This window comes from Dendrobates tinctorius, unplaced genomic scaffold (genome assembly GCF_039654945.1).
Source record: "Dendrobates tinctorius isolate UK_male_01 unplaced genomic scaffold, ASM3965494v1 ptg000485l, whole genome shotgun sequence".
Taxonomy (NCBI): domain Eukaryota; kingdom Metazoa; phylum Chordata; class Amphibia; order Anura; family Dendrobatidae; genus Dendrobates; species Dendrobates tinctorius.
Window position 1 is genome coordinate 487,320 of NW_027362146.1, and position 23,379 is coordinate 510,698.

Here is a 23,379-nt window from a genome sequence, read left to right on the forward strand (position 1 = left end):
GGTGTACGGAGCGGAGCCGTGTGTGTACGAGGTGTACGGAGCGGAGCCGTGTGTATACGAGGTGTACGGAGCAGAGCCGAGTGTGTACGAGGTGTATGGAGCGGAGCCAGGTGTGTACGTAGCAGAGGCACATGCATACGAGGTGTACGGAGCAGAGCCGTGAGTTTACAAGGTGTATGGAGCGGAGCCGTGTGTGTATGATGTGTACGGAGCGGAGCCGCGTGTGTACGGAGTGTATGGAGCGGAGCTGTGTGTGTACGAGGTGTACGGAGCGGAGCCAGGTGTGTACATAGCAGAGCCACGTTTATATGAGGTGTATGGAGCAGAGCCGTGTGTGTACAAGGTGTATGAAGCAGAGCCGTGTGTGTACGGGGTGTACGGAGCGGAGCCGTGTGTGTACGAGGTGTACGAAGCAGAGCTGTGTGTGTTCGAGGTGTACAGAGCGGAGCCCTGTGTGTATGAGGTGTATGGAGTGGAGCCCTGTGTGTACGAGGTGTATGGAGCGGAGCCATGGGTGTACGGAGCAGAGCCGTGTGTGTACAAGGTGTACAGAGCGGAGCCCTGTGTGTACGAGGTGTACGGACCGGAGCCGTGTGTTCGAGGTGTAAAGAGCAGAGCCATGTGTGTACGTGGTGTACTGAGCAGAGCCATGTGTGTACGTGGTGTACGGAGCGGAGCCGTGTGTGTAGGTAAGCCTGGCTGATGGTGCAGTGGGTCCACATCCACCAGTGTTACACCAAGTAACTGTGCACACCTCACAACTTTTGAAGCACAGATAGAGGCACAGAGCATGCGGTGCATAGCAGCAACTTTTGGCCTCAGGCTGGGGTCACACTAACCGACACAAAATACGGTCCGTAGTTTACAGGCGTAATACGGCTGAATGACCCCTAAACAGTGCTCCGTATGTCATCCGTAAGCAAGGTGAGGTCGCGTATTTTGCGCATGTAAGCATCTGTATGTAATCCATATGTAATCCGTATGCCGAGATTTTCTCGCCGGCTTGCAAAATGGACATATAATGGAGCCCTATGACAGGGTTTCTAACAGAAACCAAAGAATAGATATAGACACATAGAATACATATATATATACATACATGTCATTGAGACACATATATATATATATATTTATATTTCAGAGTTCTTCATAGCAGAATAGCCGCTAATTCAATTGCCGGCTTTTGTCATATCATTCCCCAACCCGACATGAAATGACACATGGTTACATACAGTAAACCATTTGATTTCATTTTTTTTATATGTCTTTCATTAGTAATTAGATGAGGGATGATGTGTAAAATTTGGGAGGTGTAGGTCTTAATTTAAGGGGTTAATTCGTTGTAAAAAAAAAATGCGTGGGTTCCCACATTGACAAATTACCGTGGGAGCCCACACATTTTTTTACAATGACTTGCATTGGCGTACTACGGGCGTAGTACGCTGATAATCGCAGCATGCTGTGATTGGCACGGACCGTAGAATACGGATGAGAAATATATGGCTGATGGGAGCTGCCCCATAGAGAATCATTTGTCCGTGTGTAATGCGTGATTTTAATGCCTCTCACTCGTCTGTATTCCTCTCTAGTGTGACCCCAGCCTCACCCTAATCCACGGCCTTTTACCACTGCTTTCTCCCCCGGCCGGAGGAGTTGTCAGAGGGGCGCTGGTAGTGAGGGAAATTCAGCAGACGCCTGAGACTGCAGGGCGTAGACCCAAATCCGGGACTGCCCGCTGTATCCGGGACAGTTGGGACTGGAGATGAGCAGGTGGATTCATGGGTCTCTGGTCCAGCGTGCGTGGGACCTGGGGATTATTTTTTGTGCCGTCATTCACAGTCGGAGCCTCCAGAACGTTCTCCTCTTTATGTAGCGTCACTATACGACATCCGGCTTATTTGTGTGTGTAAGGCCGTGTTCACACACTGCAGAAATACGGTGTTTTTTGTTTTCTGCAGGATCCGCACCATCTACAATAACAATCTTCTCCCCCTTATTTGATGCGTTCTTGGTGCAGAGGTGAAGCCGCGGTTTTATTGTGCTTTTTAGAGGACAGAAAAGCTTTGATTCTGCACTTAATAAAGTTTCTGCAGTTTTTTACCTGCAATTTTATTAGAGAGAAAAGCCCCAAATCGGCACAGATCAGCCGCGTGCCTTGGGTGCTCAGCGGGCGCCTTTTATGGTAAAGTAGTTTTTATTAAGGATTTATTTACATAAATGGGGTAAAGAAAAAGGGAAGAGACCGATTATAAATACCCAGTAATACAGACAAGAACCAAACAACAGCAAAGAAGAGAAATGTAAAGTCATGAAAGAGAGAGGCAGAATAAAGGGGAGAAAGGGTTAAGGAGGAGACTGGGGAAGGAAAATAGGGTTTTTAACCCCTTAGAGACCTTGCCCTCTTTCGTTTTTGCGTTTCTGTTTTTCGCTCCCCTTCTTCCCACAGCCATAACTTTTTATGTTTCCGTCAGTATGGCCATGTTAGGGCTTGTTTGTTGCGGGACAAGTTGTGCTTTGGAACGACATCATTGGTTTTACCATATCGTGTACTCAAAAATGGGAAAAAAATTTTTGGGATTTACTTTCTACCATATTCCCCAAATGCTACACCTGCCCTGCCATTATGATTCTACAGGTCATTCCAGGTTCATAGACACCAAACAGGTCTCAGTTCTTCTTTTTTTAAGTGGTGAAAAAAAATCCAAAATTTGTTGGAAAAAAAATGCGCCATTTTCTGAGGCCCTTAGCGTCTCCATTTTTCATGAACTTGGATTGGGTGAGGGCTTATTGTTTGCGCGCCGAGCTGATGTTTTTATTGATACCATTTTGGTGCAGATACGATCTTTTGAACATCCGTTATTACATTTTAATTCAATGTCGCAGCGACCAAAAAACCTGAATTCTGGCATTTTGCCTTTTTTTCTCACTACACCGTCTAGTGATCAGTTTGTTCCTTTCTTTATTGATAGATCGGGCGATTCTGAATGCGGCGATACCTAATTTGTGTATGTTTGGTTTTTCTATTGTTTTATTTTGAGTGGGGTGAAAGGGGGGGATTTAAACTTTTATATTTTTTTATATTTTTAAAAACTTTTTTTTCACTTTTGGCCTGCTTCAATAGTTTCCATGGGAGACTAGAAGCTGCCATAACTCGGTCGGCTCTGCTACGTACAGGCGATGATCAGGTCTCCTGTATGTAGCAGAATACCTCACTTGAGCTGACGTGTGCTGGGAAAGATGCGGGCTCACCACCGGAGCCGACATCAAAGGGAGAGAAGCTACCTGCGCCGTACTAGTACGGTCATGAAGGGGTTAAGGAAAATGGGGAAAAGGGAAAAATGAAAGGGATAGAAAGAAAATGAAAAAGATTGGTCTGCACAGGATAGGTCGGGAAAGGGGTTACGGGACACATATAATACCTTATATATAAAACATTTAAGAGGCGGGAGGGGAAGAGAAGGAATGGGAAAGGCGAGGATAGAAAAGGGGAGAAAGGAAGAACAGCTGTAACCAGGCGGAGAGACGAGAATCTAGAGGAATCCTGACTGTTACACCATGGAAGATACTGAGTGCTGGAGTCTGATAGCGCCGCAGTTCTCATGAAATCTGCGCTCTCTGTGGTCTGAAGACCCTGCGGACCTCTGGGGCTTTGATGCATTTTCCCTTTATAGGCTTCTTCTGAAAAAAAACGTATTAAGAAAAAAAATGTATGAAGAGAAAACCGCCGTCACATTTATAAGCGCAGAATCAAAGCTTTTCTGTACTATTAAAGTGTTAAACGCGGCTTCATATCCGCCAAAAACATCAAATATGGAGGAAAATGCAAAAAAGAAGAAACGCAGCAAACGCGCAATAATCAGGGAAGATTGTCACTACGTCATCTGGGTCAGACATTTACAGAAGAAAGAACGCAGCATTTACGCTACGTGTGAACACGTCCTCCGCATTACACATTTTGTTTCTCCCGTAATTTACCGATTCCTGTAAATAATCTGATCACTGCGTTCTGCGGGTCATTACAGTTATATTAGCACAACTATGTCCGGGTTATTCACTGATTTGTGATGCTTATTATTTAAAAAACGCATTAAAATGACATTTTTTTTCATTATCGAGTGTTTTTCATTATTATTTATTAGTAATTTTATAGGATGAAAAAAATCTCTTATTCTCCTAGAATACAGAAACATCCATTGTACACAGCAGTGTATTTCTATCAGAATAATCTGCCTGTAGTCAGAGCCTGGAATATGGATCAAGTGCACACAATCCTGCAGTCACTTCACTGGAGCTTGTGGCTCAGCAGCTTACAGTGCCTGTCAGTAATGTTGAGGCTGTGGTTTCAGGATCTGGGAGTATAACATAGAAAAATACATTTTTGTAATTGCTTATTATTTTAAATACTTTTATAAGAATAAAAATATATATTTTTCTTCCCCTCAGTATACAGGCACCATAAAAAGCATTCTTATACACAATGTATTGCTATGGATATGTATACTCTGCTTCTGAGTTCATTGCCGGCAATATAGCGGTCAATATGACCAAATTCTCCCATCTCCAGCATTGTGAGCTGTGGCTCACTGGTAAAGCAGCAGCCTGTGGAGACTGCGATGGAAGCTGATACTCCTGGGGAGACCAATCACTGAAGGGAGAGGAAGTGAATATATAATCTAATTTATGCACTTAGCAGAGAAGCAGCCAATCCCTCCGAGCAGGAGGAGCTACAGGAGCAATGAAAATGTCGAAGAGAGGAATATAGAGGTTGGGAGAACAGCTGAGATGGGACATGACAGTCCAGCTGAATCTGGGATGGTTGGGAGCTATGCAATTGAGATGCTGTTGTGTCATTACCTTAACAAGGCGGTCCATGCTCAGAAATTCTACTAAGATGAGTAGTCAAAATTCCTCCAGAAACTCACTGCCAGTTATTGCAAGCAGTTGTTGCTGCTAAGAGTGGCCCAACCAGTTATAAGATTTAGGGGCAATCACTTTTTCACACAGGGCCCTGGAGGTTTGGATTTCTTTTTCCCTATATAATAAAGATCTTCATTAAAAAACTGCATTTTGTGTTAACTTTGGCTAATATTTACATTTGTTTGGTGATCTGATACATGTGTGACAAACATGACAAAGAATAGGAAATGTGTATGCATATGTCTATGTATACATATATACAGTATGTGTGTATATACATATGGTGATGGTGAGGAGGCAGGGAGGAGTTTGTGTGGAAAATGGAGAAGGCGTGCTAAGTGCTGGCTCACAGGCCACTGCAACGCATAACGGAGCTTGTAGTATTAGAGCGCAGTACGCCGGGGGACAAGAAGTGATTGATAAACATCAGAGTTACATCTGGCAGACACCAAGTGATGCTATCTGCCTTATAAAGGTATATATTACTATAATAAGTGTATGGATCCATTACTGGCACATAATAGTAAGATTAATGAATACAAAATTAAACGAATTAGGGTAGTGGATAACTGTTTTAATATTTGGTACAGAAACCTTTGTTTGTAATTACAGAGGTCAGACGTTGCCTGTAGTTCTTGACCAAGTTTGCACACACTGCAGCAGGGATTTTGGCCCATACTTCCATACAGATCTTCTCCTAATCCTTCAGGTTTCAGGGCTGTCGCTGGGCAACATTGATTTTAAGCTCCCTCCAAAGATTTTCTGTTGGGTTCAGGATTTGAGACTGGCTAGGCCACTCCAGGACCTTGAAATGCTTCTTAGTTCCTCTTGTGTGTTTTGGGTGATTGCCATGCTGGAAGACCCAGCCACGACCCATTTTCAATGTTCCAACTGAGGGAAGGAGGTGTTTGGCTAAAATCTCTCGATCCTTGACCCATCCATCCTCCCTTAAATACGGTGAAGTCATCTTGTCTGTTTTGCAGAAAGACACCCCTAAAGTATGATGTTTCCCCCCCACCGTGCTTCATGGTTGGAACGGTGTTCTTGGATTTGCACTCATCCTTCTTCTTCCTCCAAACATGGCGGGTGGTGATGATAGCAAAAATTTCTATTTTGGTCTTATCTGACCAAGTGACATTCTCCCTTGCCTCCTCTGGATCATCCAGATGGCCATTGGCAAACTTCTAATGGGCCTTGACATATGCTGGTGTGAGTAGCAGGACCTTGCGTGCCCGGAAAGATTTTAATCCATGATGGCATAGTGTGCCTGTAGCTCTATTACTGGCACCCCTGCATGGTGGGATGCCAGCTTACTCACTGCCTCAGACCCTCGGCACAATCCTCAGCGTTCTCCTGCTTCCTGGCTGTGTGAGCGCCGCAGCTCCAAGCGATGCACCTAGTACACACATGCGCGCACTCCCCCATTCTTAAAGGGGCAGAGCAAGTATATACTAAATACTCTTAGCTTGTTGCTCAGAGATGTTTAGTATAATTACTGCACCTGGAAGATGGCTTCCAGCTAATTGCTGGGAGTCATCCTATATAAAAGACTCCCTCTCCCTTAGGGATTCACCATGCAACATGTAGAATCATTAGTCAGTAAGGTGTACTACTAGTGAGTTATGAGGTTCCCTGGTCCTGGTTTGGCCAGTGTCCTAAACCTGTATTCCTTGCCTCAGTGTGGCCAGTCCTGAATCCGTCATCCCCTGGTCCCAGAGCAGCCAGTGTCTGAAACTCATTCTGGTGTAGCAAGTCCTGTATCCATAGTCCCCTGGATCCAGAAAGGCCATGGCCTGAATCTCATTCCCGGAGCGGCCAGTGCTTGAAGCTTGTCCATGAGTGGCCAGTGCCTGAACATTGTCATCTGGTCTATGTTCGGCCAAACCCTGTTCCAGTATCATAGACCAGAGTGTCTTAACCTTGCCCTAATCAGTGTCAGTAACCATTCTGTAGAGGTACCAGAACTTACTAGTCTGAAAAGAGACCTATCCCTATTCAGTGTCAGCGAACCTGACCCCTGGGGTCTGCAGCTGCAATATTGGGTTCTGCCCAGGAGTGGTACCTGGTGGCTACCTGCAGGTCAGTCTGTATCCACCAGTGAACACTAGGTAGCTGATTAGCTATGCACACTTCCTGAGCAGGCCCGGTCCTGTGATCCCAGCTTTCTTCAGGTCATTGACCCAGTCTTACCATGTTGTTCTGGGCTTTCTGACCTTTCTCAGAATCTTCCTTACCCCACGAGACGAGATTCTGCATGTAGCCCCAGAGCGAAGAAGACTGACAGTCAACTTGTGTTTCTTCCATTTTCCAATAATTTTGTCAACAATTGTTGCCTTTTCACCAAGCTGCTTGCCTATTGTGCTGCAGCCCACCCCAGCCTTGTGCAGGTCTGCAATTTTGTCCCTGGTGTCCTTAGACAGCTCTTTGGTCTTGGCCATGGTGGACAGATTGGCGTGTGACTGATTATCTGGAAAGGTGTCTTTTATGCAGATAACAAGTTCAAACTGGTTGCAATTAATACAGGTGAGAGCAGAGTAGCAGGGCTTTTTAAAGAAAAACTAACAGGGCTGTGAGAGTCTGAATTCTTGGTGGTTGGTCGGTGATCATATACTTATTTCATGCAATAAAATGCAATTTCATTATTTTAAAATCATACAATGTGATTTTCTGCTTTTTTTATTTTTGGATTTTCTCTCACCGTTGAATTGTACCTGTGATAAATATTACAGACTTCTCCATTCTTTGTAGGAGGGAAAACGTGCAAAATCGGCAGCGTATCAAATACTTATTTTCCGCACTGTGTCAGGACCTTGGCTGTACATGTCCTTAAAGATTCATTTCTTACATTCGCATCAAGACATTTTTCAACCAAACTGTGAAGTCGTGAGCGATGAGCACGGTGAGAGATTCCACCAAGATGTTGCACCTATGGAAAAAAGAGATCAAGGACAATGGAATCCATCAATGCTTGTAGATAACGTTGGGCCATTGTAGGAGATGACCCGGTGCAGGAGTACAAGAGACAAGAAAAAAGAGCTGTCACTGAATGAGGGCCACAGCTTATAATGCTATTTCTGTGACTGTGTGTAATCCGTAATAGTGTTTAGATATGTCTTAGATATTGGAATTGCTGCTAAGCTTCCTCTAAGTATCAGACAATTGGCCTAACAAAATATCACGCATCTTTATATTTGCAAAATTAATGTTTCCGAGTCCTGAAACTTTTATGTATCAATAACATGTAGCGGTAAAAGGAAAACTTGTAGATATCGTAGAAACAAGGGACAAGTAAAATTGTCATTGTCAGATCTGAATTCAGAAGGGGAGAATCAGGAGGACACGGCTCGTTTCATAACCCAACCGGACAGCTTCTTTATAACCAATGAATTTTTATTAAATGTTAAACAGCTACAAGTCCTACAGTCAGCGCAGAGACCATAGAGTCGGTGATAGGGGCGTCACATATGACTTGTCTCCTAGAGAAAAGGAAAAACAAGGAAAACTGAAGCACAAAAAATAGGGATCATACGACCTAAGGGGGGTAAGAGGGAAAGGTAGACATTGCTCCATGAAACTTTAAGCTGATTTTCATCATGCCGTAATTATTTAGTTTCTAATGCAGCATAATACAATAAATAAGAGGGGTGGTATTGTGTTTAACCCCTTTCTGACATCAGACGTACTATTCCGTCCATGTGCCCTGAGCCAATTTGACCATTGACAGAATAGTACGTCTCGGCGATCGGCCGCGCACACAGGTGGTGTGCGGCCGATCGCGGCCGGGTGTCAGCTGATTCTCACAGCTGACACCCAGCACTAAGTGCCAGGAGCAGTCACAGACCACTCCCGGCATTTTAACCCCCAAAATACTGCAATCGAACACGATCACAGCATTCCTGGCGCAGTCAGAGGTCTGACAGTCCCTCTGCCTTTGGATCGGAGACCCCACAACGTGACGCGAGGTCGCGATCACTGCCATGGTAACCTGATGTTGTCACGACCAGAGCTAAGAAACTTCCTGGTCATGCGCAATGCAAGTCAGGCGGTCTCTCAGTGTCAGGGCACTGAGTGCAGCGCTGACAGCTTCTATAGCAGGGGTGGGGAACCTCAGGCCCCAGGGCCATTTACGGCCCTCGATGACCTTTTATCAGGCCTCCGAGCAGATTCTCAGGGACTGCATTCTTGGGCAGGGAGCTGTATTTTGATTGCTAGAAGCTCATTAATTTCTTCTTGCTCTGTTAGCACACACACGCAGTGTTCACTACTGAACATTGAAGGGCATGCAATGAAAGATTAAGTCATGAAACCAGTGCCAGAGTCAGGATGTACTTTGTGGGCGGAGCTTGTACAGCCCCCGAAGGATGGTATAAATATCCAAATGGCCCTTGGAAGAAAGAAGATTCCCACCCCTGTTCTATAGCATGGGGATGTTGCTTCATCTGCCTGCCATAGAAGCGATCAGCCTGCAAAAAATGACTGTCCCATGGTGGGACAAAGTGTAAAAGATAGAATGAAATGAAAAAAACATGTAACTAATTGTAGAAATAAAAAAAATAAATAGAAAATAAAAAAGTCAATATTTATTCTAACATCAAATAAATATTTGAATTAAAAAAAATCTAAACAGTACAAGTACACATATTAGGTATTGCCACGTTCATAACGACCCAACCTATAAAACTGTTCGACTAGGTAACCCCTTCAGTGAACACCATAAAAGCAAAGGCAAAAAAACAACGCTTTGTCATCATACCGCCAAGCAAAAAGTGGAAAAACACGTGATCAATAAATAAACATGGTACCGCTGAAAACGCCATCTTGTCCCGCAAAAAAAAGCCCCCATACAGTGTCATCAGCGGAAAAATAAAAAAGTTATAGCTCTCAGAAAAAAGCGATGAAAAAATAATTTTTTTTTATATAAAATAGTTTTTATTGTATAAACATAAAAAATGATATAAATGAGGTATTGCTGTAATCATAGTGATCCGAAGAATAAAACTGCTTTATCAATTTTACCACACCTGGAACGGTATAAACGCCCCCCAAAAGAAACTCATGAATTGATGGTTTTTCTTCATTCTGCATCCAAAAATCAGAATAAAAAGCGATCAAAAAATATCAAAAAATTATAGCTCTCAAAATGTGGTGATGCAAAAACTATTTTTACAATGAAAAGCATCTTTTAGTGTGTGACAGCTGCCAAGCATAAAAACCCGCTATAGCACCTCATTCACATGTCCTGATATTTCTGGTACTGGTACTGTGGCGGCGATCGGCACAAGCAGGGGAGAATGGTGAGTCGTGTTCAGCACCTGGCACTGGGGAACAGCGCTTACTGTAACGCTTCTTCCCCGGTGTCAATGCGTGTCACATGAATGATATCCATGTGATTTATGTGTGCACGTATGCTGTTTTGTGGCCCATGCTGACATTAAAAATGGACGTCAGCGTGGTTTGCTCATGGACACACGGTCCGTGGAAACACTCTGACATGTGCACAGACCCATTCACTTGAATAGGCAAATAGTGCTCCGGTCCTCCCGAGTCTCTCCGCATGGCTGCCCAATGGTATAACATTCTGTGACACACCCATGGTGTCTATATGATCACTGCAAACCCTTGATGAATTCATTGAGGTGTAATTCATAAAATGGGGTCACTTATAGGGGGTTCTGCTGTTCTGGCACCTCATGGGCTCTCCCAGTGTGTCATGGCACCTGCAAACCTTAACAGTAAAATGTGGCGCTCCTTCCATTCTGAGCTCTGCCATGCACCTAAACTGTGGTTTACCCCAACATATGGGGTATCAGCGTACTCAGGACAATTTGCACAATAACTCTTGGAGTCCAATTTCTTCTGCTACCCTTGAGAAAATAAAAAATTGGCTTAGAAAATATCATTTTTGTGGAAAAAAATATTTTTTACTTTTATGGCTCTACGTTATAAACTTCTGTGAAGCACTTGAGGTTCAAAGTGCTCACTACACATTTAGATAAGTTCCCAGGGGGGTCTTATCTAAATAAGATAAGTTCCCTGGGGGGGGTCTAGTTTCCAAAATGGGGTCACTTGTGGGGGATTTCCACTGTTTAGGCACATCAGGGGCTCTCCAAACGTGACATGACACCGCAGACCATTCCATCAAAGTCTGCATTCTAAAACGTCACTACTTCCCTTCCGAGCCCCAATGTGCACCCATACAGTAGTTTTCTGCCACATATGGTGCATCAGTGTACTCAGGACAAATTGGACAACAACTTTTGGGGTCCAATTTCTACTGTTACCCTGGGGAAAATAAAATATTGGGGACTAAAAATCATGTTTGTGGAAAAAATGATTTTCATATTTTCACGCCCAGACGCTATAAACTTTAGTGAAACACCTGGGGGTTCAAAGTTCATATCACACATCTAGATAAGTTCCTTGGGGGGTGTATTTTCCAAAAAGGGGTCACTTGTGGGGGTTTCCACTGTTTAGGCACATCAGGGGCTATCCAAACGCAACATGGCGTCCAATCTCAATTCCAGCCAATTTTGTGTTGAAAAAGTAAAACGGCGCTCCTTCCCTTCCAAGTTCTACCATGCGCCCAAACAGTGGCTTACCCCCACATATCAGGTATCAGCGTACTCAGGACAAATTGCACAATAACTTTTGCAGTCCAAATTCTCCTGTTACCATTAGGGAAAAAAAATAATTGGATCTGAAGTAAAGTTTTTATAAAAAAAGTTAAATGTTCATTTCTTTTTTAAAACATTCCAAAAATTCCTGTGAAGCACCAGAAGGGTTAATAAACTTCTGACATGTGGTTTTGAGCACCTTGAGGGGTGCAGTTTTCAAAATGGTATCACTTTTGGGTATTTTCTATCATATACACCCCTCAAAGTGACTTCAAATGTGATGTGGTCCCTAAAAAAAAAATGGTGTTGTAGAAATGAGAAATCACTGGTCAACTTCTAACTCTTATAACTTCCTAACGAAAAAAATTTGGTTCCAAAATTGTGTTGATGTTAAGTAGACATGTGGGAAATGTTATTAAGTCTTTTGTGTGACATAACTCTGTGATTAATGGGCATGAAAATTCAAAATTGGAAAATTGCAACATTTTCCACCAAATTTCCATTTTTTTCACAAATAAACGCAAGTCATGTCAAAGAAATTTTACCACTAACATGAAGTACAATATGTCATGAGAAAAGCCGGATTACTTACCGGTAATGCTCTTTTAATGAGTCCACGACAGCACCCACTGGAGGTATCGGATCCGCCCATTTGGAACAGGAAACCCTACAGGAAAGATAAAAGGGGCGGTCCGCCTTTCCTCCTCAGTTTTACGTTTCAGAGTACCAGAAGGACCGCCAAGGATTAGGCAATGTTCTCTTATTTTAACATCTTTCTTATCCATTATTTGGTAATACTTTAACTATTGATATCTTTAGGGGGGGAAGTGAACGGGTGCTGTCGTGGACTCATTAAAAGAGCATTACCGGTAAGTAATCCGGCTTTTTACTCTTCGCCACGACAGCACCCACTGGAGAGATTCCAGAGACCATCACCTGGGTGGGACCACCGTGCCAAGGATAGTCCTGCCAAAGCTTAAGTCAGAGGTTGATGACAGATCAAGTCTGTAGTGCTTATAGAAGGTAGAAGGGGATGACCAAACTGCCGCCTTACATATAGTTTCAATCGGAACATCTCCCTTTTCCGCCCAAGAGGTTGCCATTGCTCTGGTGGAATGCGCCCTGATGTTCCCTGGAGGATCTTCGTTTTTTGCGGAGTAGGCTAAACGAATGGCCTCTCTGATCCACCGGGAAATGGTGCTCTTCGTGACTCCATACCCCTTCTTACAGCCCTGAAATGAAACAAATAGGGCCCTGCTCTGCCTCCAACTGTTGGACCTCTCAATATATTTTAGGACAGCTCTTTTGACGTCCAGAGTATGGAACTTCTGCTCTTCCGGAGTAGAGGGATTTTTATAGAAGGTTGGGAGGAGTATCTCCTGAGATCTATGATATTTTGTTGCCACTTTTGGCAGGTAGGCAGGGTCAGGTTTTAATACTAATCTGTCTTGGTATTCTTGGAAAAAAGGTGGATCTATTGACAAGGCCTGAATATCACCCACTCTTCTAGCTGAGGTCAGTGATACTAAGAGGGCCATTTTAAGTGCTAAGTATTTAAAGGGTATTGTGTCGATCGGCTCAAAGGGGTCTACCGTTAGGGCGTCTAAGACCAGATTTAGATCCCATGTAGGGACGGAGGGTATGTGGATTGGGGCTATTCGTTCACATGCTGTAATGAAACGAGTTATCCACTTGTTGCCCGCTATATTATGGCCATATAGTGCTCCTAATGCCGATATTTGTACTCTCAGTGTATTTACTGCTAAGCCTAAGTGTTTCCCCTTCTGCAGAAATTCCAAGATTGGGATTATCGGAACTTCTGTTGTATGAGGTACTGTATGGAATTGAAGAAATTTTTTCCATATTCTAGTATAAATCTGGGTCGTGGACTGTTTTCTACTTTGTAGTAGTGTAGCAATTAAGGACTCCGAGAATCCTCTTGTCCTCAATAACTGCCTCTCAAATTCCACGCCGTCAAGTGCAAGCTGAGCACTTGAGGGTGGAAAAAGGGGCCCTGGGAGAGTAGATTGGCAGTCGGAAGGATCCAAGGATCTGTTATCGACATAATCTGCAGCCACGAAAACCACGGTCTTTTTGGCCAGAACGGTGCTATTAAGATTATTCTGGCTTTGTCATCTCTGATCTTCCGAATTACTTGAGGTAGGAGGATCAATGGAGGGAACGCATACGCTAGGTTGAAATTCCATGGAGCTAGAAAGGCGTCCAGTATGTTTGGGTGATCTGACGGAGATAGGGAGGCAAAGGTTTTTATCTGCCTGTTCTCCCTTGTGGCGAAAAGATCCACCTCGGGTTGTCCCCATGCGGCTACTATGTCCCTGAAGACCTTCCGATTGAGGCACCACTCTCCTTGTCATAGAGTGTGACGGCTTAGGAAGTCTGCCTTTTGATTGCTCTCGCCTCTTATATGAAGGGCCGAGAGGGACAAAAATTAGTTTTCTGCTAAGTTTAAAATTTTTGCCGCTGAAGACATCAGAGTCTCTGATCGAGTTCCTCCTTGTCTGTTTATATATGCCACTGTGGTGGTATTGTCCGACAGGATCCTTACATGCTTCTGTTGGAGCTGCGGAAGGAAGTTGTATAGAGCATAGAACACTGCAGTCAGTTCTTTTAAATTAGATGAGTAATCACATTCCTCTTTACTCCACCTTCCCTGATAAAACCCATTCTCCATGTGGGCTCCCCAGCCCTGGGGACTGGCATCGGTGGTTACAATACAGGATGGAACTATAACCCATGGGACTCCTGAACATAAATGGTCATCGTCTAACCACCACTCTAGGGAAGTCAAGACTTCTTGTGACAGGGTTATTTTGCTCTGTAAATGACCACTATGTCGTTTATCCTCCTGGAGGATTTGGTGTTGTAGTGTACGGACATGGTACTGGGCCCACCGGACTGCCGGGGTGCAAGAATTTAGTGATCCTAATAGTGACATTGCTCCTCTTAAGGATACACGTGGTTTAACTATAGCTGCTTGTATTTTTTGTTTTATGAGGATGATTTTTACCTGGGGTAGTAGACATCTCTGGGTCAAGGAATCTAGTTGAAATCCTAGAAAAGTCTGGAGAGATTGCGGATCGAGTCTGGACTTTTGGATATTGATGATCCAGCCAAGGCTCTGAAAAGAGGAGACTGCGTCAGTCACGCGTTCAGTACATTGTTTGACTGAATTCCCAATTACTAGGAAGTCGTCTAGATATGGTACAATTAGTGTGTCCTTTTGGCGAAGGTAGGCCATCACTTCTGCCATCACCTTGGTAAATATTCTTGGTGCCGTGGAAAGCCCGAAGGGCATGGCCGCGTATTGGAAATGACGAATCCTGCCCTCGACTTCCACTGCAACTCTTAGGTATTTCTGGAATCTGTTGTGTATAGGGAGATGATAATAAGCATCTTTTAAATCAATCCCTGCCATTACGCAATTTGGAAAAAGAAGCTTTATAGTGGATCTAATCGATTCCATTTTGAACTTATAATTTTTTATAAATGAATTTAGCTTCTTTAAATTAATAATGGTTCTAAATGTACCGTCTGGTTTAGACACCAAAAACAAGGGAGAGTAAAAGCCTCTACCCTGTTGTTCCTCAGGGACGTCAACTAAAACTTTTTTAGCTAGCAGGACTCGAATCTCGTCTTCGAGAGCCTTTTGCTGAAGTGAGGAATTAAGGCGAGTTATAACAAAGAACTCATAGGGGATTCGAAGGAATTCAATCTTTATTCCTTCCTTGATTATATTCAAAATCCATGGGTTTGACGTAATTTGTTCCCATTTGGTAAAAAAAAATTTTAATCTGCCCCCAACCGGTGGGTCTAAACTTTTAATTTTTCTCTCTCCTATATGTTGGCCCTCTGAAGATGGTACCCTTCTGCTTTTCGTCTTTCGTGGCCCATCTCGTTCTGTCCGATTGTCTTCTTCTCCCGAATGGCCGTCTTTTAAAGGTTTTCCTATAAAACGGAATGGGAGAATCACTGAAGGCCTTTTTTCTTTCTTTTGCCTTGGCGAGAATTTCGTCTAAGGCTTTTCCGAAGAGGAACTCACCCTCGCATGGGGTTGCACTAATTTTGGATTTTGACTGTGCATCCCCTTTCCAGCTTTTTATCCAAAGCGCGCATCTGGCGTTATTCACCAGGGCTGCCGACCTTGCTGCCAGTCTTAGGGTGTCCGCTGAAGCGTCTGCCATAAAGGCAGCTGCCCCTCTTATCAACGGGATGGCTGCACGCAGTTTCTCTCTTGACACTCTTTGCTCAATCTGCTGGTCTAATTGATCTAGCCATACCAGCATTGACCTAGCAGTACATGTGCTGGCTATTGCGGGTTTGAATACCCCGGTGGTGGACTCCCAGGACCTTTTGAGCGAAGATTCAGCCTTTCGGTCCAATGGGTCTGCTAACAATCCTGCGTCCTCGACCGGGATCGAGGTTTGTTTGGAAGTGGAGGATATGACAGCGTCCACTTTTGGTATTTTAGACCATTTTAATAGATCTTCATCAGTGAACGGGTACTTCCGTTTTGAAGCGGATGGGAGAAAACCCCTCTGGTCGTGTTTTTCCCATTCCCTTTTGATGAGATCTTTAATTGCCGGTATTACTGGAAATGGTCTCCTCTTTTTTTCTGCCAATCCCGCAAACATAATGTCCTGCGCGGTCTGGGCTCCCCTTTCCTCTTCACACCCCATAGTGTTTCTAACCGCTTTTACCAGGTTATCTACGCTGTCCAGAGGAAAACATGCGCGTCCTTCCGCCTCCGAGGATGATGATGAGGACGTGGATGCGGAGTCTGAGTTTAAATCCTGTTCTTCCTCTGACTCTGAACTAACAATAACCTGTTTTCTATGACTGGACTCTGCGGGAGTGCTGGCGCGGTTGATGGCTTGTATTTCCTCCCTAATTATGGCTCGGATATCCTGAGAAGATATCGTCGACCCCTGCCTGGTCTCTTTAATGCATTGTTTGCAGAGCTTTTTGGGGTAGGAGTCAGGGAGAGGCTCTGAACATAATGCGCATTCTTTATGTTTTGTTTTTCCTTTTTTCTTTGACTAAAACGGGAGGTCAAAGGTAAAGAGGGGGGGGGGGAGGGGGGGGGGGAGGAGAGGAGGTTAGCTTAATAGGTAGAGCATATGCTTTGCACACTCACCCAGTGAAGCTTAATACCGGTTCAGATGGCTGAGACGGTTTGGATCGGGTTTCTGCTGCCTCGCTCCTGCGGGCAGTCTCCGTCCTGGCGCTGCGGTCCCTGGTGGAGTTGCCCCCAGCTGAATCCCCTGCTGGGGTCTGCGACTCTGCGGGGGACGACATGTTCCAACGTTGCAGCGCTGCAGCGCTGTTTTATCTGTATCCATATCGTAGCCCCGGAAGTCGCCAGTCACAGGGCGCATGCGCCGCGTCATCGCCATCTTACCCCGGAAGTTCAACCATTACTTCCGGGGTATAGGAGCGTCGGGCGCCGGCCTGCTCCCGCGCCACCGCAATAAACACACGCGGCTCGCGCGCACATGGCCTCACCATCCACGCTATACCCCCACCGATGGGGATGGGGGGGGAGGATCTCCCGGATGCCAGACCGGCGCGCTCCCTGGTAAGACCGGGCGGCCCTCCCCGGACCCGGCCATTACCATTATGCCACCAGACGAGGGGGGAGCCGTCAAACGGAGTCTCCCCCGACGCTGCCTCCGGACCGCAGCCCCTGCCGTTCCCGAAGAGACCGCACAGGCGGATGCATGGCCCAGGTAAGATCCTGCAGGATCCTGCTCCATTTGGAACAGGAAACCAAAAACTGAGGAGGAAAGGCGGACCGCCCCTTTTATCTTTCCTGTAGGGTTTCCTGTTCCAAATGGGCGGATCCGATACCTCCAGTGGGTGCTGTCGTGGCGAAGAGTAAAAACAATGTCAGAATCACCAGGATCCATGGAAGCGTTCCAGAGTTATGACCTCATAAAGGGACAGTGGTCAGAATTGTAAAAATTGGCCCGGGCATTAACGTGCAAACCACCCTTGGGAGTAAAGGGGTTAATGGCTAACTGAAAAGATGGTAACACATTGCAAGCTTTCCAGACTACTCAGGTCTCTTCAGGCATAGAATAATACAAAATCTGAAGAATCACATAGCACAGACATAATGCAATAGGTAAGACAAATGACGTGAAGTAGAACTATCATTATGGGGGAGGGATAAACAGTGGTGGCCATAAATATTGGAACAGTTCATAGATTAGGAGTGTGAAAGTTTTATTGTCCCCTGATAGGGGTCTGGTTCTGTGTTGTGATGCCCCACAATGTCTGAGGAGAAAATTCCTTAATTGATATTAGACATGAATCCATGCGACACATTCATTCCTGCATTGAGAGTGTCAAAGACTGTCATGAGTTTATACTCCCAGATCCTTCTGTTTCTCTGAGATTTGAAGTTACCTTTTTCATACAAGTAATTTCATGTCCATGGTGCTGTGATCAGGGCTACAAAAATGTTTTGCCACAGGTAGATCTATTCTTTTTTCTCTTATTGTGTAGTTGTGAGAATTCATCCTTGTTCTAAGCTTTTGCCCTGTCTCTCCCACATACAGACCCCCCAGTTGGACAGTTGGTACAAATAATTAAGTACACCACTCTTAATTCTTTGACGCCCCCGGAAGAAGCAGGCGGCGAAACACGCGTCGGGGTGAGGGGACGCTGGATCACACTTGTAATTAGAGGTAATATTACTTTTTCATTCCTTGTGCTCTGTGCATATCGGCATATTTATGATCAGGATTCTTGACATTCTCATTGTGTCCATGTTATTTTACACGGTTATAGTATATATGCCTTTAGCCTCTGAGTGGTTTCCCTTATACCCTTAGGGGAGGGATATTTTGGATATCATTGATCTTGTTCAGACATTGTATATGGGTTCTGACTGTATGGAATAAATATTATAATTATTGATATAAGAATTGATATGTACTGTCATGTGATTGGTTCATACATGTCAGTCTTACATTGTCTCCTCATGATTACTTAAGTGTGTACGGTGTCCCCTATTACGGCATTATGCTTTTGTCACTTTTAGAATTTTTGAATAAAATGAATTTTTAATATTATTGGGATTTCTTCCTTGTTCCATGTTTATATTGATGGGATTTGTGATACGGATTTGCGTGATTTGCCCTTTTGGATTAGGTTTTGGGACATTGTAGTTATTCTATTTGTACACTTAACAAGTGTCCCTCATTTAGTATTTACATAAAGGGTAAGAATGGAGATGAGAACAAGTAGCATTACTTGATTAAACTATTTGCATAGTTTTTCCCTCTCTGCTTTAGAAGTCAACAAACTGGCTCCATAACACAATGCATAATTAGCATATCTGCAAACATCACTAGTGATCAAGGATAAGCGCACAATAAAAGTCAATATTACCGACTTACAAACAAAAGTCTGTTTTCTTGACCAACTAGAAATTAAACACTTAAAATTAAGGCCAACATACAGATAACATTCTATTATTCTTTATTTGCTATAAATAGTTGTCTGGTTAATTAAGGAACACTGCTGTATGTCTTCACAATGGCAAAAGTAAAAAAAAAAAAAAAAAAAGTTTATAAAAATATTAAAAAAGTAAAAAAAAATATGAAAGTTCAAATTCCCCTTTTGCCCCATTTAAAATAAAACAATAAAAAATACATATTTGGTATTGCTGCATTCAGAATCACCCGATCTATCAACATAAAAAAAGAATTAACCCGATCACTAAATGGCGTAATGAGATAAAACGTAAAAAATGCCAGAATTAAGTTTTTTTGGTCGCCACACTATTACATTAAAATACAATAACAGGCGATCAGAAGATTGTATCTGCACCAAAATGGTATCATTAAAAACGTCCGCTCGGGCCACAAAAAATAAGTCTTCACCCAACCCAAGATCATGAAAAATGAAGATGCGACGGGTATCGGAAAATGGCGCAATTCTTTCATACTTTACCTAATTAAGATGAGTTAATTTTACTGATAAATGTTTGTTTTTGGTCGTTTATTTTCTGTTGGTATTTGGTTTATTCTATAAAACTCCCATATAATATATCATTCTTGAACACACGCCACGCGCATCATGTTTTTGTACAATTTGTGAATAATATACACTCACTGGCCACTTTATTAGGTACACCATGCTAGTAAGGGGTTGGACCCCCTTTTGCCTTCAGAACTGCCTCAATTCTTCGTGGCAGAGATTCAACAAGGTGCTGGAAGCATTCCTCAGAGATTTTGGACCATATTGACATGATGGCATCACACAGTTGGCGCAGATTTGTCTGCTGCACATCCCTGATGCGAATCTCCCGTTCCACCACATCCCAAAGATGCTCTATTGGATTGAGATCTCGTGACTGAGGAGGCCATTTGAGTACAGTAAACTCATTGTCATGTTCAAGAAACCAATCTGAGATGATTCGAGCTTTATGACATGGCGCATTATCCTGCTGAAAGTAGCCATCAGATGTTGGGTACATTGTGGTCATAAAGGGATGGACATGGTCAGCAACAATACTCAGGTAGGCTGTGGCGTTGCAACGATGCTCAATTGGTACCAAGGGGCCCAAAGAGTGCCCAGAAAAAATTCCCCACACCATGACACCACCACCACCAGCCTGAACCGTTGATACAAGGCAGGATGGATACATGCTTTCATGTTGTTTACGCCAAATTCTGACCCTACCATCCGAATGTCGCAGCAGAAATCGAGACTCATCAGACCAGGCAACGTTTTTCCAATCTTCTACTGTCCAATTTCGATGAGCTTGTGCAAATTGTAGCCTCAGTTTCCTGTTCTTAGCTGAGAGGAGTGGTACCCAGTGTGGTCTTCTGCTGCTGTAGCCCATCTGCCTCAAAGTTCGACGCACTGTGCGTTCAGAGATGCTCTTCTGCCTACCTTGGTTGTAACGGGTGGCAATTTGAGTCACTGTTGCCTTTCTATCAGCTCGAACCAGTCTGCCCATTCTCCTCTGACCTCTGGCATCAACATGGCATTTCCGGCCACAGAACTGCCGCTCACTGGATTTTTTTTCTTTTTCGGACCATTCTCTGTAAACCCTAGAGATGGTTGTGCGTGAAAATCCCAGTAGATCAGCAGTTTCTGAAATTCTCAGACCAGCCCTTCTGGCACCAACAATCATGCCACGTTCAAAGGCACTCAAATCACCTTTCTTCCCCATACTGATGCTCGGTTTGAACTGCAGGAGATTGTCTTGACCATGTCTACATGCCTAAATGCACTGAGTTGCCGCCATGTGATTGGCTGATTAGAAATTAAGTCTTAACACACAGTTGGACAGGTGTACCTAATAAAGTGGCCAGTGAGTGTATATAGGTTCTCCTCGTCTGAGTTATTTTTGATGGCCCACAAAATACGATTTTCCTGTAACTCATTTCTCACACTCTAGGTATAATGACTTTTCCCCGTGTGGGATTTTTGATGTTTGAAAACGTTGTCGGTACCTGCTTTCTGGGGTCTCTTGAGGTTTTTATGTCATGTGAGCCCTGTGCCCAATCAGCGCTGACATCACTGTCCCCACCTTCGGACAAATCAAGCATCATGAGGCCGTCAGAGAGCAGTCGCAGCCCTGGCTTCCTGCTGATGTTCAGACCAAAGGAAGGAGCAGTGAAGCTGCCGCTGATTGGGTGCAGGGCTCGTGTGATGTGAGAACCTCACATTAGCCCCGGGACCGTGAGTCTCAACACCACTGAAGTGGAGCCGGCCCGCCAGTGGAGTGTGTTTTTATTTTAATGAGGTCAAACGTGAGGAATGAGTTCACTGAGAAAAAAAAAAAAGATATATATACTGTATTTTTTGGACTATAAAACACACCTAGGTTTAGAGGAAATTAGGAAAAAAAATTGAAGCAAAAATTGTGGTTAATTCTGTACTTAATATCCCCTATCCTGGTATATATGGTCCCCTCATCCCTACCCTGGTATACATAGATCCCTCATCCCTATACTAGTATGCATGGCCCCATCCTTATCCTGGTTTGCAGGGCTCCCATCATGTCGTAGTATGCATGGCCCTCATCCTTATCCTGGTATGCAGCGTCCCCATTTTGTCCTAGTATGCAGGGTCCCATCCCTATTCTGGCATGATTGGCCCCATCCCGCTCCTGGTATGCATGGCCCCCATCCTTATCCTGGTATGCAGGGCACCATCACTATTCGGGTATGACTGGCCCCCCATTCCAGTCCTGGTATGCATAGCCCAATCCTTATAATTGGCCCCATCACAAAACATTAAAAAAAAGCATTACACTTACCTACCCGGCGCTCCCTTGCTGAATCCTGCTCTGATACCAGCAACTGCTTTATGCTTGTAAGCAGCACATGGCAGGGACATAATGCGTTGCTCACAAGCAGAGCACAGCTGCCAGAGTACTCGCCTTTAAAACTATATCAACATTATGAACATAAAAAAGGCTTCTCCCCTATGTGATGTCTCTAATGTTTATTAACAGTTGATTTCCAAGTAAAATATTTCCCACATTAAGAAAATGAAAACGGCTTCTCCTCTGTGTGACTGCTCTGATGTCTAACAAGAAGCGCTTTCCGGTTAAAATATTTCCCACAATCTGAACAGGAAAAAGGCTTCTCCCCTGTGTGAGTTCTATGGTGTATATCAAGATTACATTTCTGGTTAAAACATTTCCCACATTCTGAACAGGAAAAAGGCTTCTCTCCTGTGTGAGTTCTTTGGTGTATATCAAGATTACATTTCTGGTTAAAACATTTCCCACATTCTGAACATGAAAAAGGCTTCTCCCCTGTGTGAGTTCTCTGGTGACTAACAAGATGCCATTTCTGGTTAAAACATTTCCCACATTCTGAACAGGAAAAAGGCTTCTCCCCTGTGTGAGTTCTCTGGTGAATAAGAAAAAGTTTTTTTTTGTGAAAACATTTCCCACATTCTGAACATGAAAAAGGCTTCTCCCCTGTGTGAGTTCTATGGTGAGCAACAAGCAGTGATTTACGTGCAAAATATTTCCCACATTCTGAACATGAAAATGACTTCTTTGCTTTAGGAGAAGTTTGTTTTTTATTGCCTCTTTTGTGACTTTGATTTTTCTTAGTAGTCAGTAATGAATCAGAAGATGGGACCTGTTTCATAGGACCAGATGACAGATCTTTGCTGTGAATGGATGATGATATATCTGGAGTAATAGCAATCACTTCAGTTGTATCTTGTAGGATCTCAAGATCATCAGATTTCAAAATTGAAGATGTCAGCTGTCCATCTGATCTCCTGGTACAGTCATCTGCTAAAATAAAAAAACAATTATTTTTAATAAAATATCCTTGAGTTTTATATCTTTGAACGTTTCTACTTGAACTGTCCATAAAAATGGCAAGCTATGTAAAAAACTTTAATTATTTACCAAGACAATGAGAGTTCACAGTCTAATAGAAAATCTTGTTGGATGAGCCAGTAGTGTGCGGTGTTCAACTGTTGGTTCATTCTGCCTCCCAAATATCGAATAAAAAGAAACCAATCAATGTTATGTAGGCGAAAATAATACCAATTCTCATCTCACAAAAACAAGTCCCCACTCAGGTCCATCATCTGTCAATGGAAAAACAGAGGTTCCCGCACTATTAGTGGCTCAAAGGCTGTTGAAAAGCAACAAGGTTTCCATAAGCCAATCCTGCAAAATCCGCTCTCACTTCGGAGTCTTGCAGTGTGCGCAAACAACATTTAGGATCCCTGTATTTAGCAATATTATAGTGAGAAGAATCCACTTAATTTGTGGTGTGTGTCTCCTGGAGCACAATCTGGGCACTATGTGCTGGGTAATAAAATGGCAAATGTG

The 23,379-nt window shown here is 43.7% G+C and overlaps 1 protein-coding gene across 1 annotated transcript in view; it reads right to left on the bottom strand.

The window, feature by feature from the left end:
• The window catches only part of LOC141077984 (uncharacterized), a 47,395-nt gene extending 24,471 nt beyond the window's left edge, over nt 1-22,924 (bottom strand). The window contains exon 1 of the mRNA XM_073564777.1: nt 22,074-22,924. Coding sequence (XP_073420878.1) covers nt 22,074-22,909 — 836 coding nt within the window. The 5' untranslated portion in view covers nt 22,910-22,924. The remainder of the gene's footprint in view (nt 1-22,073) is intronic.
• Nucleotides 22,925-23,379: the final 455 nt, after the last annotated feature.